At 38.0% G+C, this 18,959-nt stretch overlaps 1 protein-coding gene across 3 annotated transcripts in view; it reads left to right on the forward strand.

Annotated features, from left to right (window-relative positions):
- The window catches only part of TTC28 (tetratricopeptide repeat domain 28), a 587,442-nt gene that overhangs the window by 395,564 nt on the left and 172,919 nt on the right, over positions 1-18,959 (forward strand). For all 3 annotated transcript variants that reach the window (XM_068563682.1, XM_068563683.1, XM_068563684.1), the window contains one exon: positions 17,671-18,178. In XM_068563682.1, the coding sequence (XP_068419783.1) occupies positions 17,671-18,178 (508 nt within the window). The remainder of the gene's footprint in view (positions 1-17,670; positions 18,179-18,959) is intronic.

An 18,959-nucleotide genomic window follows, 5' to 3' on the forward strand; every position in this document is an offset into this window, starting at 1 on the left:
TTTACTATGAGCAAGGTAAACCAATCCATTCTAATCCCAGATTTTTTCAGAAAGAGGCTTCTGAGGTTTCCATAAAACTATACAACTTACAGCGGTCTCTATTTAATACCATAATACTTTGAATGGAACCTTCTGGAAATAGACCCTGCCATTCGAAAAGTTGGGCTAATTCTTTCTTCCTCCCAGCACACATACATTATTACTAAGGCACATTTAAACGGTCCTGCCTGAACTCATAGCCCAATACCACTGTTGAAAACCATCTCTGTCCCTAAATGGAATAAACTTAAACCTGAATCATAACACATCTATCGAATGTCTGTAATTGCAGACATTTGGGAGCAGCTTTCTGGGATTTTTCAGGCATGCCAGACACATTAACCAGTCCTAGACTTGGCACATTCCTAAACTTTTCATTTCATATCTCAGCATTTATATATAATCCTGAGGATAATATTAATCAAATAAAATACATCTCTTTTGAGACTCAAAGGTTGGTTGGCAAACTTGAAGCCATCCAAAGGTAGTTTTTATATCTAGGAGGTAGAGAGTAAAACATTATTTTACTCAGAAAACAGCAATGTTGGCTAATTGTTGCAGGTTATTTTTTCCTTTGGTTCTGGAAAAATTCTGAGTCTGTATCCAGTTTGTGATAGAATTTGACAATAGCCATTTTTATTAAATATTGCAAATTAGAAACACCTGCCTGCTAAGCTGTTCTAAGCACCTAATTGTGAACAGCAATAATAACTAGTCCCTTTCAGAGCAAGTGCTCTTGCTGTTTTCCTCATTTTTTGTCTGAGATTTCTGGAGGAGGAAGTGCCGTATGATGGAAATATTCAGATTTGCAGTCAGGTAGGCCTACGTTTAAACCCCAACCTTGTCATTTTATTAGTTACCTTGACTTTGGAGCAATTGCTTAATGTGGTCTGTTTCCTTATCTGCAAAATAAAGGTAAAAATTCCTACCTCTGAGAGGTCTGGTGGGGATTTGGGATGATGTAAATAAGGCACCTGATATATCATAATTTATTGACTCTGAAATACACGTTTTTTTCATGTTTTAGTATCTCTGAAATCAGGATGATTTAAAAAATTTTTTTTAAATTTTATTGAGGTATGGTTGATTTACGTTGTTAATTTCTGCTGTATAGCAAAGTGACTCAGTTATACATATATATATTCTTTTTCATATTCTTTTCCATTATGGTTTATCACAGGATATTGAATATAGTTTCCTGTGCTATACAGTAGGACCTTGTTGTTTATTCATCCTATATATAATAGTTTGCATCTGCTAATCCCAAACTCCCAATCCTTCCCTTCCCCACTCTCCTTGACAACCACAAGTCTGTTCTCTGTATCTGTGAGTCTGTTTCTGTTCTGTAGATATGTTCCTTTGTGTTGTATTTTAGATAGCATATAAGTGATATCATGTGGTATTTGTCTTTCTCTTTCTGACTGACTTTGCTTAGTATGATAATCTCTAGGATGATTTTACAGTCAATAGGAAAGCGTGTTCTCATTGTTTAATTGTAACATTTTGGTCCCTTTATTTGTGGTACATATTGTAAAGTGCTTCTTAAATTGATGGCAACTTTGATTTGATGAAATGTGGGTTGCCTGGCTCTCAATGAATAATAATCATACTTATTACTATGATATATTTTTTCTAAGAAATATTTCAATGGCTCCCAGATTAAATTCCCTAGACTCCAATTGGGGGTACCATTATAATCATTCTTAGGAAAAACAGTATTATAATAAAAATAATAGTTGCTCCTGTTTAATCATTTCATGTCTCATGTGAACAATTTAAAGGTAAAAGGGAGAAGATTTCATAAGACTTAGCATGAATGTGACTGATTAGATGAGCAGCAGCAGTTAGAAGGACAAGGACAGAGATGAAGGACTGTGAGTTCTGGGTATACAGACACCAAAGTGGCAGCTGAGAAACACCTATGTCTATGGACCTCCTATTCTTAGAGCTGTAGGAAAGTTTTAGTGCATCAGAATTTTGCTTAAATAGAACTAGAGGTTGAGGTATTGGTACCGCACATTCATTCTGGCATTCTTACCTTGGAGGATGGAGTTTTCTTCTTTTATATCCTTGTGCAGACTGAAAGTCCCATGACTGTCAGTTTGGTTTGCTCTTCAAGTGTTTGCTGAGTGTCTGCTATGTGCCAGGCATTATGACAGACTCTGAAGTTTCAGAGATGAATAAGACAACTCTTGGCTTCAAGAATACCCAGTCTGACCTATCGCATGCTGTGTTCCTCTTCCCTTCACCCATATCCTGTATCTTTTCTTATTGCTTTAAATAGAAAATATATGAATCATGTCTTTTTGCTTTAGAACATAGTTCCTTTAACACTTTAGTACATTTTCTGATATTTACTTTTATCCAAAACAAGCATACCACTGAAAAACACATTTAATAACTAATAGGATGAAGAATTTGGTCACAGTTGTTAATTAAAAATTTTATCTATCAGTGTAACCTGTATTTAATCCAAACCTATCAGTTTGGATATTTTTATAATAAGCTAATATTTTAAAGTGTAATTTAGGATCTTAATTAAAATTTTAGTTTTTCTTCAGTGAACTTATTGTGTTCCTTTTTTAGATCTTGGTGTGATGTCTTCTTTCTTTGGGGATTCGCAAAAAGGAATGTTTATGTGCTTGCATGCCCAAATAATTTCTGTGACAAAGGAACAATGACAAATGTCACACAAGGGACATGACATTTTCAGGTTTTTAAATTAATATAATGAGAGAGAGGAAGGCAGGCACTAATTTAGTACATTTAAATTTTAAATAAATGTGCAAAACAGGTTAAATGAATGTAAATATATGACTTTAAAATTACTTAATTTAGTCAATTTTATTGGTATTTAGCATCTATAATAACAGCTAGCAGTAACTGAATACTTGTAATGTGCCAGGCACAATTCTAAGCTCTTTAAGTATATGCTTATAACCATCCCAAGAGATAGATATCATTACCTGCACTTTATATGTAAGGAAACAAGGACAAAGAGTCAGGAAAATGGCCAGCAGAGACAGGTTTTACACCTAGACAGTTCTAGTCGCTGTATTACCCTGGAATTACCAAGTTCATTATTATTCAGGAGACAGAATCAGTCGCTGTTAGAAAAGTTACTAAAGTTTTACTGAAGTTATTAAAGTTTGCCACTGAATTTGTCACTAAATAGCTGGCTTGGATTTTAGAGGGAAGAGCAGTATGTATTTAAAATATATTACAAACCTCATCTGTTAACATCGTCACATAACTTTAAAGATAATATTTATTATTTAAAATAACACTGTCAGAAATTAATTCTAAGTGGTTCTCTTATATAAATAATTGGCATTAAAGTGAAGATTATTAAGTAAAAACTAGTGTAATTATAATTTCACAAGTCTAGTAAAGCTGGTCTTGGGTGGCTGCTGAATATGAGGGCCAAAAGAAAGGAAAAAGTCAATGATAACACTGAGCTTTTAACTAGTTGTTGGAAGAAATAGTGATAACGTTCACTTCTTTCATTAATCATGGAAATCACAAGACAGACTTAGGAAAGGCAGTGAGGGCTTGAGTTTGAGGTGACTGTGAGATGGTGTGATGGAATCTGGGCAAAGCACAGTGAGGAGGGTACCAGCTGGGGGCCTGAAGATTTGGGCTCTAGTCCTGCCTTTGCTGGTCATTAGCAGGTTGACCTGCTGCCAAGGTACTTGACATCTCTTGGTCTTAGTTTCTATATCTAAAGACATTGAGAAGTAACATTGGTAAGTGGTTTTCAAACCTGCAGGGTGCCAAAGATGCTCCCAAGGGTGCTGGGGAGAAAAGTGCATCCTAGTCTAAGTAACCTAAACAACAACACTTTTAATCACATAAATCACATGTATTTTTAATATATTCTTTTAAATAAATTTATTTTTTTAATTTTTGGCTGTGTTGGGTCTTTGTTGCTGCCCGCGGGCTTTTCTCTAGTTGCCGTGAGCGGAGGCTACTCTTCGTTGCGGTGTGCGGGCTTCTCATTGGGTGGCTTCTCTTGTTGCAGAGCACGGGCTCTAGGCGCGCGGGCTTCAGTAGTTGTGGCGCACGGGCTTAGTTGCTCCGCGGCATGTGGGATCTTCCTGGACCAGGGCTCGAACCCGTGTCCCCTGCATTGGCAGGCAGATTCTTAACCACTGCGCCACCAGGGAAGCCCTGTATTTTTAATTCGATTTAAACAAAGTTTGAAAACCAATGTAATTAGGTGATCTATAAGGCCTCTTCCAGCTCTAAAATCCTCTGTCTCTTATTCTGAAATCTGAGTTTGGAATCATCCAACAGGGATAGAAGTTGAATCTGCCAGGCTGAGCGAAAGTACAGAGAGCTGAGATTGTGGACCATTTATTCCTGAACAGTTAGAAGCCATGAATTTCAGAAGGCCTCAGCCTGCATTAGGGCCTGTTCTTTAAAGTGGGAGGGCCATAATGATATTCCTTCCTGGATGGTAGCAGAAGTTCTCAGTTGTTTCTTAATTTCCTAACATCTTTCCAGGATCCTTGAGGACTCCTTTCCATCCAGTTAAAAGATTTCTTGTTTAAATTGTTATCTGCTTGTCCTAGCAAATAAGCTGTCCTTTTCTTGGGTTTTCTTCCTTCCAAGAAATGTCTCTTCTGCCTCTTGTATTTACACTTGAACACATATGTGTTTTCCATCTTTCTTTCTCTCCACATTTCTCCATTATATCCTGCTCAGCCAAAGCCAGATTTTATGATTCGGTCTTCAAAGGGTGATTGACTACATTCCAACTCCCTACAAAACGATGTTTTATAGTCTACTAAAATTCAGGTTGGCTGGCAAGTGTGGAATGGAATAGTTTTGACTGGACTAAAACAGCGCTATGGTAGAATGTCTCTTACCCCAGGTCAAATTATTGCATAAGAAACTTGAGTGAGTTAATGTCGTAAAAAACTAATTTGAAACTAAGTTATCTGCCTATCACTCCCCCAAATAAAACTGAAGATGTAGGTGAAACTGAGAGTGGGAAATAACTTTCCAAAAATCATCTTAATTGATTATTTCAAGTGAGTGAGAGAATTTATCCCCAATCAAACTCAACTCCCTAATAGGACTACCAAGACTCTAGGATTATTACTTGGTCATCATCTTGTGGCCAAAGAGCTATGTAGAATGGAATTCTTTATAAAAATCTCTCTAGAGGGATAGCATATGGCTTCAGTGGAAGGTGTTAAGATGTAGAGGAGGGAGGAGAATCCTTAAGTACCCTGGAAGAGATGTTAGGGAGGAACATTTCTTTCCTCTGTCGTTCATCATCAACCTCATCATTTGCAGTCCTTCATGAGGAAGTAGCACACACTCTTGCATTGGCTGCAACTTGGCAGTTACAGCACATAGCACAGATGCCTGTTGTATTGAATCAAGTTTACATGGAGCATCAAGTTTAAAAAAAAATGAATTCATTATAAATTCTGGCAGTTTTTATGGTATAATTAAAATGTCTAACAGGATACCTTTGGGAAGCTAAATGCAGTTTTACTATTTATAGAGCCAGCAGAGGTAGTGTTTCTTGCCAACTTTCATATCTTATGACCTACAAATTGCTCTTAATAGCTAATCTGTCATCCCAGCTTCTCAAACAAGAAAGCTTGTTTCCTTATTAATCTGTTAATTTGCATCTGCAAAGGACATTTACAAATTCTTGGTTTGAAAACATTGCTGTATTAATGCTGGGCATTATAAGTAATTTATGACCTGTGATAGCAACTCTTAGGTCTAGGTAATAGATCTTTCTGACATTGTATTATTCTTCCAACCCTAATATAGTTTTGATAAAAATAATTATTGTGAAAGCTCCTCTGGCCCCACAGTATTAGGGAAAGCTGACAGGTTACCTATGGAGAAGCTATAACTGTCACTAACTGCTCTCTAAGCTCATAGTAATAGAGTCAAACCAACTATTCCAACTATGGTATAGTAATATGGTAGAAAGAATTCAGATGTACACAAATCACTGTCTTACTTTTTAGTAACAACTGCAGAATATTCCTCCAACGCTAAGTTTAGGAATTGGGACAAACTGGTTAGACTGATTATCATAAACCCAACACCAGTTATTGAGCATGTACAGCATGAAATGATTGAAGACTACTAAAGACCATGTAATTAAAAATTTCCCTGTTTATGTGGTATTTAAATGTCTTCTTCAGGCTGTGGCTGTGAGTTCACAATTCTTAGAGATCCCATTTCAGGAAGCTTTCTCCCTACAAAGAGCCTTAACATTTAACTGTTCTTTGTTTTTGTTTTGCTGATTTGTTTTTTCTCTATTGTAATCCAAGAAGGATTTGTGGGAGCAGGAAACAAAACATAAAAGGGAAGAAATCAGAGTAATGAGAGGATTAGGATCATATCATATGCTGAAGCGAGGGTAGAGTTTGTACATATTATGGGATTCTATCTGGCTGTTAAAAGGAGGCTCTGTATTAAATCATAAGCTTCCTGGTGACTCAAACAAAAAGGTAAACATGACCGCTTATATGATTCACATTTTTCTTAAGATAAAACCATAGCAGCTGCATTGAAATCTGAAAGAAATTTTTCCACTGGTCCTTATAAAGATGACATCAGGTGGTATCATGGACAACGTCCTCAACAATATAGATTACACATTTTTTTGATTATTTTTGTACAGTTGTTTTTGTGTGGCTATTGAGTAAGCAACTCTAGACATTCATGACTATCATTTAACTTTTTATACAGAATTACTTTATCAACTCAGTTGCTGACTAAGGGTAGATTTTTCAGGCTATAGTACACTCATTAAATAGGGAGTGAATGTTATTTAAGACTGTAGGAAGTGTATAGACCTCACAGAACATGATTCAGTCTTCTGTTTCTACAGGTTTGTATTTGGGTGGCTATTGATTCCTGCTAAATAGATCTGCAATGTGGGTAAATTACTACCAGGTAGACCCTTGTATCTGGGTTAATACAGATTTTTAAAGATTAGCTAAGTTTCTGTTTTTAGTACCTAATTCTCCTCAAATTTAGTTTTTCTATCAAAATGACTAAAATTTCATCACCCAGAAACCTGTGGTAATTCAAATAATTGAACCACTAGACAGTGTTAACTGTAACTATGGTGACTGGAGCATGAAAATTATTAATTTATGCTCAGTATTGTACTGGTCAGGCTAGGCCAGGTTATGCTGCAATAATAGTAAATTCCCAAATCTTAGTGGCTTATTTCTTGTGCCCGCTGTGTATTCATTACAGGTCAGCCAGGGCCCACATTGCTATGATTGTCACTTAAATTTCAATTTTGATGGAGCAGTGTGTAGCAAAGAGAAGAGAAAATGTGGTGAAGTACGCACTGGTTCTTAAAGCTTTACATGGATGTGATCACATTTGTTGGCCAAAGAAGGTCACGTAGCCACTCACACCTGACTTCATGCAGTCAGTGATGTGCAGTCTTACCTACTTCGAAACAGAGATGCCAGCATATTTGTGAATATCCCTAAAGCCTACCCTAATATCATTAGTGCTTAACATTGATCTTACTGTATTCTAATTAGTTGTTATTTTAGTTAAGCATTTTGTTGTTGTCGTTACTACCAATCTCCCTCCTTTTCAGCTACTTCATGGAAATACATGAAAGTATAAATCTGATCTTGTCAGTCCCCTGCTTAAACCTGTGGCTGTTATTGCTCCCTGGGTGGATTGTAAATTCTTCAATAGAGGATAAACTGTATGTAGTTAAATGAGCACGAGAGCTAGAGTCTGATGTCTGTGGACCTGAACCCTGGCGTTGCCATCAGTGCTATCAATTGTGTATTCTTAGGCATGTCATTTTATCTCTTTGAGTCTAGCGTTATCTCACAAATGGATTTAATAATAACAACACACAATTAAAAGGATTGTTATTAATGATTAAATGAAACAACATACATGGAAAATGCGTTAGATTTTACAAACTGATGGACAGACAGAATTCATCCAAACCCGCCTTTCCAGACTCCCCTCCAGCCACTATCCCCACTCCCAGGTCTAACCAGCTTCTTGGTCTCTAATCATTACACACTCTGTCATACTTCATGCCTTTGCTTGTGCTGTTTCCATTTCCTAGAATTACCCACTCCCCCAACGAGGAAAACTCCAATTTATTTATTAATTTTTAACTAATAGACGTCATTTTTAGAGCAGTTTTAGATTTACAGAAAATTGAGCAGCTAGTACAGAGAGTTCCCACATTCCCTTTCTCTTCCTCATTCAGTTTCCCCTCTTGGTAACATCTTGTATCAGTGTGGTACATTTGTTACAGTTGACAAACCAATATTGATATAATATTGTTAACTAAAGTTCATAGTTTACACTAGGGTTCACTATTCGTGTTGTACAGCCTATGGGTTCTGACAAATGTATGATGCCCTGTATCCATGATTATAGTGTCATGCAGAATAGTTTCACTGCCCTAAAAATCCCCTGTGATCTATCATTTTCTCCTGCTGAAACCACTGATCTTTTTGCTTTCTCTATAGTTTTGCCTTCTCCAGAGTGTCATGTAGTTGAGATCATACAGTGTGTAGTCTTTTAAGACTGGATTCTTTCATTAAAGAATATACATTTAAAGTTTCCTTCATATCTCTTTGTGCCTTGGTAGATCATTTCCTTTTAGTGCTGAATAATATTCTATTGTAAGGATGTATCAAATTTTATTTATTCGTTCACCTATTGAAAGACATCTTGGTTGCTTCCAGTTTTTAACAATTATGAATAAAGGTGTTACAAACATTCACGTGCAGGTTTTTGTGTGGACGTTAAGTGTTCATTTCATTAAGGTGAATACGCAGGAGCATGATTGCTGGATCATATGCTATGAGTATGTTTGTAGGAAACTACCCAACCATCTTCCAAAGTGGCTGTCCCATTTTGCATTCCCATTAGCAATGAATGAGAGTTCCTATTGCTCCACCTCTTCACCAGGATTTGATGTTGTCAGTTGTCTTGGATTTTCACCATTCTGATAGATGTGTAGTGGTATCTCATTGTTGTTTTAACTTGCAATTCCCTGATGACATATGATGTGGAACATCTTTTCATATGCTTCTTTGCCACCTATATACAGTTGGCCCTCCATATTTATGGGTTCTGCATCCACAGATTCAACAAACCACATATCAAAAATATTTGAAAAAATTCCAGAAGGTTCCAAAAAGCAAAACTTGAATTTGCCATGTACCAGCAACTATTCACATTGTATTTACATTGCATTAGGCATTATAAGTCATCTAGAGATGATTTAAAGAATATGGGATGATGTGCATAGGTTATATGCAAATACCATGCCATTTTACATAAGGGACTTGAGCATTCGCAGATTTTGGTATCTGTGGGGGTTCCTGGAACCAATCCCTCACAGATGCTGGGGGAAAACTGTATCTTCTTTGGTGAGGTATCTGTTCAGGTCTTTTGTCCATTTTAAAATTGGGTTGTTTTCTTGTTGAGTTTTAAGTTTTTTTGTTTTTTGTTTTTGTATATTTTGGATACAAGTCCTTTGTCAGATACGTATTTTGCAAATATCTTCTCCCAGTCTGTAGCTTGTCTTTTCATTCTCTTCATGGTATCTCTTGCAGAGCACAGTTTTTAATTTTAATGAAGTCCAACTTAGCAATTTTTTCTTTCATGGGTCATGCCTTTGGTGTTTTATCTAAAAATTCATTTCCAAACCCTAGGTCCCCTAGAATTTCTCTTATCTTCTAGGAGTTTTATAGTTTTGCATTTTACATTTAGGTCTATGATCCATTTTGAGTCAATTTGTATGAAAAGTGTAAAGTCTGTGTCTAGATTCACTTTCTTTGCATGTGGATGTCCAGTTGTTCCAGCACCATTTTTTTTTTAAAAACATCTTTATTGAAGTATAATTGCTTTACAATGGTGTGTTAGTTTCTGCTTTATAATAAAGTGAATCAGTTATACATATACATATGTTCCCATATCTCTTCCCTCTTGCATCTGCCTCCCTCCCACCCTCCCCATCCCACCCCTCTAGGTGGTCACAAAGCACCGAGCTGATCTCCCTGTGCTATGCGGCTGCTTCCCACTAGCTATCTATTTTACATTTGGTAGTGTATATATGTCCATGACACTCTCTCACCCTGTCACATCTCACCCCTCCCCCTCCCTATATCCTCAAGTCCATTCTCTAGTAGGTCTGTGTCTTTATTCCCGTCTTGCCACTAGGTTCTTCATGGCCTTTTTTTTTTTTTTTTCCTTAGATTCCATATATATGTCCAGCACCATTTTTTTTTTTTTTTTTACCCTTTACTTAACAGTTTTATTGGTATATAATTTACATACAATAAAGTTAATTCAATTTAAGTGTACAGTTCTATTAATTTGGGTAAATACATGTAGTTATCCAACTACCACCAACCACAATCAAGTTGCAGAATGATTCCATCACCATGAAAAGTTATCTTGTTTTATTGGCAATTGTTTCCCACCCCCAGCCTCAGGCAACTACTGATCTTTCTGTCACTATAGATTTGCCTTTTGTAGGATTTTAAATAAAATCAGATGCTGTATAATTTCTGTTATTTCATTATTTCTATATCTGACTTCTTTCACATAGCATGATATTTTTGAGGGTCATCCATATTCTTTCATATATCAATAATCCATTCTTTTTTTTTTTTTAATTATTCCTGAGTAGTATTCCATTGCATGGTTGTACCAGTATTTGTTAATCCATTCATGAGTCATGGACGTTTGCTGCTGTTTCCAGTTTGGGACTATTATTAATAGAACTGTTGTATATATTTGTGTACAGGTCTTTATGTAGGCATGTTTTCATTTCTCTTGGATAAATACCTCAGAGTACGATTACTAGGTTTTATGATAAGTTTATGTTTAACTTTATGTTGAGCTGCTAAACTGCTTTCCAGGGAGCATGCCTATTTTTCATTTCCATCAACAATGTATGAGAGTTCCAACTTGATCACATGCTCAGTAAGTCTTTTTCTTTGAGCTTTTCTGGTGCGTATGTACTGATATCTCACTGTAATTATTGGCCATTTGTGTTTTTTCTTTGGTGAGTTGTTTTTTCAGATCTATCCTCTGACTCCTTTCTTATTGGGTATTTGTGTTTTTATTATTGAGTTGTAAAACTTCTATATATTTTAGAAAATAATTCTTTGTCAGATAGATATTTAGCAGATGTTTTCTTCCAATATACGGTTTGCCTTTTCATTTTATTAATGATAGTTTTTGATGAGCAAAATTTTCTGTTTGAAGTCCAATATATAAATATTTTTTCTTTCATGATTCATTTATTTTTGTGTCCTAAGAAATCTTTGCCTAACTCACAGTCTCTAAGATTTTTTCTGTCTTTTCTTTTAGAAGTTTTGTGATTTTTAGCAGTTGGGTTTGGGCCTCTTATCCATTTCAAGTTAATGTTTATGGTATGAGGTAAAGATAGAAGTTTACTTTTTTTCCCATATAAAAATACAGTTATGCCGGCAGCATTAATTAAAAAGACTATCCTGTCAACATTAAATTACTTGGCACCTTTCTCAATAAACATTTCATATATCAAATCAAATATGAGTCTATTTCTTGACCTTAATTTTTGTTCCCTTGATCTATGTGTAAGTTCTTATTCTAAAACCACACTGACTTGATTATAGTAGCTTTATAGTAAATCTTTAAATCAGGTAGTGTAAGTCCCCTGACTCTGTTCTTCTTTTTTAAAATGATTTTGGCTATTCTAGTCTTCTGAATTTCCATATTAATTTTATAGCCAGCTTGTCCATTTCTACACACACAAAAAAACCTATTGGATTCATACTGGGATTGCATTATATCTGTAGAACAGTGTGGCAAAAATTGCCATATGAACAATATTGTCTTCCCATCTATGAACCTAGTATATCTTTTTTTTTTTTTTTTTTTTTAAACATCTTTATTGAAGTATAATTGCCTTACAATGGTGTGTTAAATTCTGCTTTATAACAAAGTGAATCAGTTATACATATACAATATGTTCCCATTTCTCTTCCCTCTTGCATCTCCCTCCCTCCCACCCTCCCCATCCCACCCCTCTAGGTGGTCACAAAGCACCGAGCTGATCTCCCTGTGCTATGCGGCTGCTTCCCACTAGTTATCTATTTTACATTTGGTAGTGTATATATGTCCATGACACTCTCTTACCCTGTCACATCTCACCCCACCCCCTCCCCATATCCTCAAGTCCATTCTCTAGTAGGTCTGTGTCTTTATTCCCGTCTTGCCACTAGGTTCTTCATGGCCTTTTTTTTTTTTTTTCCCTTAGATTCCGTATATATGTGTTAGCATACTGTATTTGTTTTTCTCTTTCTGACTTACTTCACTCTGTATGACAGACTCTAACTCCATCCACCTCATTACAAATACCTCCATTTCATTTCTTTTTATGGCTGGGTAATATTCCATTGTATATATGTGCCACATCTTCTTTATCCATTCATCTGTCGATGGACATTTAGGTTGCTTCCATGTCCTGGCTATTGTAAATAGAGCTGCAATGAACATTTTGGTACATGACTCTTTTTGACCTATGGTTTTCTCAGGGTATATGCCCAGTATTGGGATTGCTGGGTCGTATGGTAGTTCTATTTGTAGTTTTTTCAGGAACCTCCATACTGTTCTCCATAGTGGCTGTATCAATTTGCATTCCCACCAGCAGTGCAAGAGTGTTCCCTTTCCTCCACACCCTCTCCAGCATTTATTGTTTGTAGATTTTTTGATGATGGCCATTCTGACCGGTGTGAGATGATATCTCATTGTAGTTTTGATTTGCATTTCTCTAATGATTAATGATGTTGAGCATTCTTTCATGTGTCTGTAGGCCATCTGTATATCTTCTTTGGAGAAATGTCTATTTAGGTCTTCTGCCCATTTTTGGATTGGGTTGTTGGTTTTTTTGTTATTGAGCTGCATGAGCTGCTTGTAAATCTTGGAGATTAATCCTTTGTCAGTTGCTTCATTTGCAAATATTTTCTCCCATTCTGATGGTTGTCTTTTGGTCTTGTTTATGGTTTCCTTTGCTGCAGCACCATTTTTTGAAAAGGCTGTCCTTTCTCCATAATTACCTTTGTTCCTTTGTCAAAAATTAGTTGACTCTGTTTGTGTCTAGAGAATTTTCTTGAGTACATGAATGAATGAACAAATGAACCAACCAACAGACCCCAAAACACTCTAATATCCATGTAAGCTTTGACCACTTAAAGTGCTTTTACCAACATTATGTGTTGGATATACCAATGATTCCAAAATGCCCCGGAGTAAAGGGTGAATTTTCTTATGTCTACACTTGCAGAAGAGTAATACGAGTAATATGCTTTAGCGTATGAAAATAATGACCCTTCCTGCCATCAGTGGGGCACGCTTCTTGTGTTGTGTTTTTAGTTGTGGTGACATATAACATCATGTTCTATTTTCTGGTCATCTTCTACCACATCTTTGAAAGGAATAAAGCTAAGTTAGGGTAGGAAGAGAAATGAAAGTCTAAAATTTTTGAGCATCTTCTGTGAGCCTTGAAATGGGCTCTTTACAAGTTCTATCTTATGTAGTACTTATCAGAGCACTGTGAGATATTAATATTCCCATTTACAGATGAGGAAACTGAGGCTCAGAGATGTTGCATAACTTGTGTAGTATCACACAGTTTGTCCTTTGAACCCATGCATGCCTGATTCCAGAGTCTGCCCCTATTCTTCTACATCCCTCTGCCTCTTGGGTTGCAGGTGGTTAACCCAGTACCTTGGGTTCGTGGGCACTGAACTGGCAAGGAATACAAGGTGCATGTGGATTTGGACAGTGAAGATGAAAAACTGTATTTCTGGTACTAGCTGTGGGTGCATTTCCCCTTTTCTTAAAACTACATGCAATTAGTCAATCAGCAGTTATATCAGATATTCTCTATATGTGCATTTAATCATCCCACAAAATATAACCCTTATGAAAATACATACAATAAAGGGAAACACATGCTAGTTGTGAGGAACACGTTTAATCCTGCAAAATAATGTTTAATGGTAGTATCATCAGTGTGGTTTTTTGGGTAGTTTAAACTTTCTCTATTTCATGTCTCAAACTGAAAGTCCTTAAAGGTGGTTTGAAAAAATATGAGCAAATTTCCTTCTCTAGCTCCATGTCCCACGGAACTGACTCGTCAGGTGCAGTTCTTCTGCAAATGTTTGGGTCACAGAGCAAGGGGTAATGACTCCTGTGTGCTAAGTCTGCAGCTGGAAATCATGCTTTGGCAAGAACATGAGTAATTTATATCTTGTAAAAAGAGAAAAGTATTGTCTTATTCCAACCAGAGAGTTTGTTAGCATAACTGTTTGTGTTCATTTTGGTATTCAAATACAGATGTTCCAAAATGTTTCCACTGTGGGAAGCAGCTGCTGCTATTCTAGCACAAAAATCTCAAAGAGATTAATATACAAAGGCAGTGTGAACCTTAGTGGCAAGTGCAGCATCTGCTTGAGGTGGGGCCTGTGTTTCCCTGTAGATAGTGGGTCTTCAGATTCTCCTTAACAGCCTGAAACCATGTTTCAGATCTAAGCTTATTCCACAGGAACAGGAACAAAGACAAGTGATTAATTTGTAATTCACTTAGCTGATAAATATCATCACATGTTATTTGCCCAGCAGCTGTAAAACACTGGACTTCATTTCCTGTGGCAACTGATAGGAATATAGATGTTTGGTTGTAATGACTGATGTTTTTGGTGCTGTTACTAGCTTCTGCTTGGTAACAGAGCTCAGCCCAGCCGGCGTGCAGTCATAAAACATCCATCCACACCTTAGTGATGCATTTACAGAGAACTTTACAGTTTACTCAGGACACTCACTTGCACTGCTTCATATGATCCCATCCTAACCTTGGAAAGTACATACGCTGTCATTATCAGAACGGTTTACATATAAAGAAAATACAGGTGAAGAAGTGAATTGACTTATCAGGGTTACACAGCCAGGGCCTCTGACTCTAAATTCTATTCCATTCTTATACTACATCAAGCTGCCTTTCTAGTTTCAGAGGCTATGATGTGTGCTTCATAAGCTATATTGACCTTTCTAGAGTTGCTGGTTTCCAGGACACCTGCATGAAGAGTCCCAGCCTGATAGCGCTGCCTGTAACTGGAAGGTGCCAGGGAAGAGCTAATGCAGTAGTCCTTCCCTGTTTCCTCACAGCCCTAGAGGGGAAATGCCCCAATACTCCCTTTCCTTATGTTTGGGAGAGCTTCAGCAAATGAGCTCCTATGTCTCCCTGGCATTTACAGAAATGAAGAACCAGAAGCAGAAGATCCTTGGGCTGTCATTTGGAGTTGCCACATACCACAAGTTTCTAAGAACAGTGATGCCTGGGGTGCTGTGCCTGCCCCAGGCCTTATTAATCTATTCCCTGCAGTGTTCAAGGGCTCATTGCCTCCAACCAGATCTACTATTTGGAATTATCTAGTGAATTATTTATGGTTTACACATTTGACAGAGGCTCATGGCTAAGTTTGAAAACAGTTCCTGGGACGTAGAAACGTCTATCTGGAAAACCAAGGCTCAGAGAAGTTAAGTTTCTGAAGGTCCCAGGGCTAGTAAACAGCAGTGCAGTTTTGAACCAAGGGTGTCTGATTCTAAGTCACACTAGGTCCATAGTGAAAGAGCCATGTGTTCTACTTTGAGGGCAACAAAGATTTGCAGGTGGGAGGGTTTGTGGACTGTGTCCTGCTCTCTAGCCTGGCTTGGGCACAGAAGGACCTCAGAGAGTAAGGAGGGGAGGGCCAATTACAGAAGGAAAGGAAAGAGACTGAGTCCCCCGTCCTGCAGCAAAGGAGGAAAGGAGATTGTCGGGTGTGAGGAGGGGAGTTGTGAGGAGTAGAAAGGCCTATGTGCACTGTGCCAACAAGAAGTCTTAACCCCTGATCCTGAAGAGGTTCCCGAAGTAGGAACCTGAGGCCAGTACACGTCCAAGTGGCATGCTCTTGGGTGACATCATTGCTGCGTCTGCCAGAATCACATTGCTACAGGATTGTGATTTTCATGGAATTGTTTCTGCTCTCCACCACTCAGAAAAAAAAAAAAAAAACAAACCCAAAAGTACATTTCTAAGTGTTTATTTCCTCTCTATTTTCCTCAAGCTTTTTGTTGGAACATCTGTGAAATGATAAAAGCAACTTAAAACTATATGGAACCTTTTGCAGATACACAATTTGCAAGCATTGTAAAGATGGTCAGTCTCAGTCATTTTGATCAAAACTGCTATTTTGCAGGCAAAGAAATAGGGTAGCAAATCACTCACAACTATGAAATATTAATAAAAGTGTTCTGAAGTGCACATAGAACACATCTGATAAAGAAATACCCTTACTCCAGGTGGGACGGCCTTCCCTTGTTGTTATTCCCTAGCCTGGAGGCCCTGGTGAAGATCACTTGCCTACTTGTGACAGAGTTACCCTTTGTTCTGCCAGGATCACATATCCATGGTACGAAGAGGGAGCATCATGAAGAAAGGGGGCTACGTGGCTCTAGCTGTAGGCACGGTGTGAAGGAAGGGAAGGATAGGCAAGTTGTTGAATGAAAAGAAGCGCAGGAGAGCTCGGTGTAACTCCCTTTTATGTCTCTGCAAAGGAGTTAGAAACTAAAGACGAGAATCTAAGACTATCTGCACTTCGTAAGATTCTAGAACCCGTGTAACATCTCCTTTGTTATTTTTGTTTCCCTTTGGTTCGCTATGCCAATATAGAGTCATTTTCATTAAAACCTTTAAGACAAAAAGGGCTCATGTTCTTTTCTTTAGACAAGAACTACTTGAGTGGCAAGCAGTGTGAGGGGACTAGGAAGATAGCATCTTTCTGCACAGAGGCTGGGGTCAGAAGAGAGAGCCTCTAGGCAAGAAAAGCAAAGCTCGAAGAGCAATGTGAGCCTAAAAAGGGGTGGTGAGGCCCCGTGGGGACTACCCCATTCAGAAATGTAGTTGTAACTCCCCTGTTATTTTCCTCTGGGGCTCATCTAATCTAAGCCCTCCACAGTAACCAGTACTGATGAAGTCACATTGAGGTAACGAAGATAAGAGAACAGGACCCTCCAGTGGGTCCTGGGTCACAAAATTATCAATCATCAATCTAAAAATCTCCCTTGCCGTTAATGTATCCATTTGCTTTGGGAGAAGACAAGAATTGAGAAATGCCCAGGGTGCAAAGAGCCTAGCATGGATTTCTCCTATGAATTTCCTATGCTATATTACATGTAATAATTAATTTTGATTTTCTTCAACATTTTCTTATACTGCAGAGGTTAATAGCTATTAACAGAGATATAATATCACAATATTAGAAATGTCAACTCTTTAAACTAAGATGAGGGTTATATGGCACACAACCTGTTTCTATGAGATTCGGTATTGAATGTTACTGATTAAATTGCCATTGTCTTTTATTAGGAACTTGCTGTTTGGATGTGCGCTTTTTCAGTTCTGCATAGGTCTGAGGACCACTGGTAGAAACACCATTAGAAATAGGATTGGATGGTTATGGGCAAACTCTCTAACATTTTATCTGCTGAAACAAACCAAAGCCATTTTCTGATGTGCTTTCTTTTCTCTGCCTTATCTTTTCTCTCCAGGCAGCTTCATCAGCCCTGAGCAGTCTGGGCCACGTGTACACAGCCATTGGAGACTACCCCAATGCACTGGCCAGTCACAAACAGTGTGTTCTTCTCGCCAAGCAATCCAAAGATGAGCTTTCTGAAGCCCGAGAACTCGGCAACATGGGAGCTGTGTATATTGCCATGGGTGATTTTGAGAATGCTGTGCAGTGCCATGAGCAGCATCTGAAGATAGCCAAGGACCTGGGCAACAAGCGAGAAGAGGCCCGCGCCTACAGCAATCTGGGCAGTGCCTACCACTACAGGAGGAACTTTGACAAGGCCATGTCTTACCACAACTACGTGCTGGAGCTGGCTCAGGAGTTGATGGAGAAGGCCATTGAGATGCGGGCCTATGCTGGCCTGGGCCATGCTGCCAGGTGCATGCAGGATTTGGAGAGGGCTAAACAGTACCATGAGCAGCAGCTGGGCATCGCTGAGGATCTCAAGGACCGGGCTGCAGAGGGGCGAGCGTCCTCCAATCTGGGTAAGGACAGGATTGCTTGCGGGACCCCGGGTCAGGGCCAAGGGCTGGAAATAGCTGGAGTAACCCACTATCTTTTACAGGAATCTGTGTGTTTATATTCAAAAGAATCTCCTCATTGTGTGTGTTTTATATTTCCTTCAGATATATTTTCTTGGAGCCTGCCTGCTCTAAATCACAGGATCCTTTCTGTCATCACAGTGCTCTGAGGATTAGAACTCTGAAATACTGGAAAAACAAAACACCCCAACCTTTTAATCTGTCTAGAGAGAAGAGCGACCAGATTTATCTAATTAGAGAGAAGGGGGATGAAATGAAGAGACAAAGCTATGTTTGGTTTAAATGAAAGGGAAGCTTGCTAGGAAGTCATCAATGGAAGGGAATTTGAGAGGATTTTAGTGTAGAGGGAGTTCTTTACTTGGTGACTTTAACCCCAAAGGAAATGTATTTTTTCCCCTCAATGTATGTGTATTCACAAATGATGTTGATAGTTATAGTGTAAATGTAAAATTATTTTTTGAAAAATTTAAATAAGATAGATTTGCAGTCTATGTTTTGATAGTACTTGGTTACAGTTAAGATATTTATAGATTTGGGGGAATTTATATGGAATGGTAAGAGGCGGTAAGTATTAGTAACTGGCTACTTTTTAGAAGATATTGTTATCTTTTCTTGGTACCCAAACAGATGTTGGTACATAATGAATGAAAGGAACAGATGTGTTCAGAAGTATAAGCGGAACGCATCCGTGTGCCTGGAGCCCATGGTTTGTTATGTCCACAGG

The sequence above is a fragment of the Eschrichtius robustus genome, chromosome 14 (assembly GCF_028021215.1).
Source record: "Eschrichtius robustus isolate mEscRob2 chromosome 14, mEscRob2.pri, whole genome shotgun sequence".
In the NCBI taxonomy this organism is placed as follows: domain Eukaryota; kingdom Metazoa; phylum Chordata; class Mammalia; order Artiodactyla; family Eschrichtiidae; genus Eschrichtius; species Eschrichtius robustus.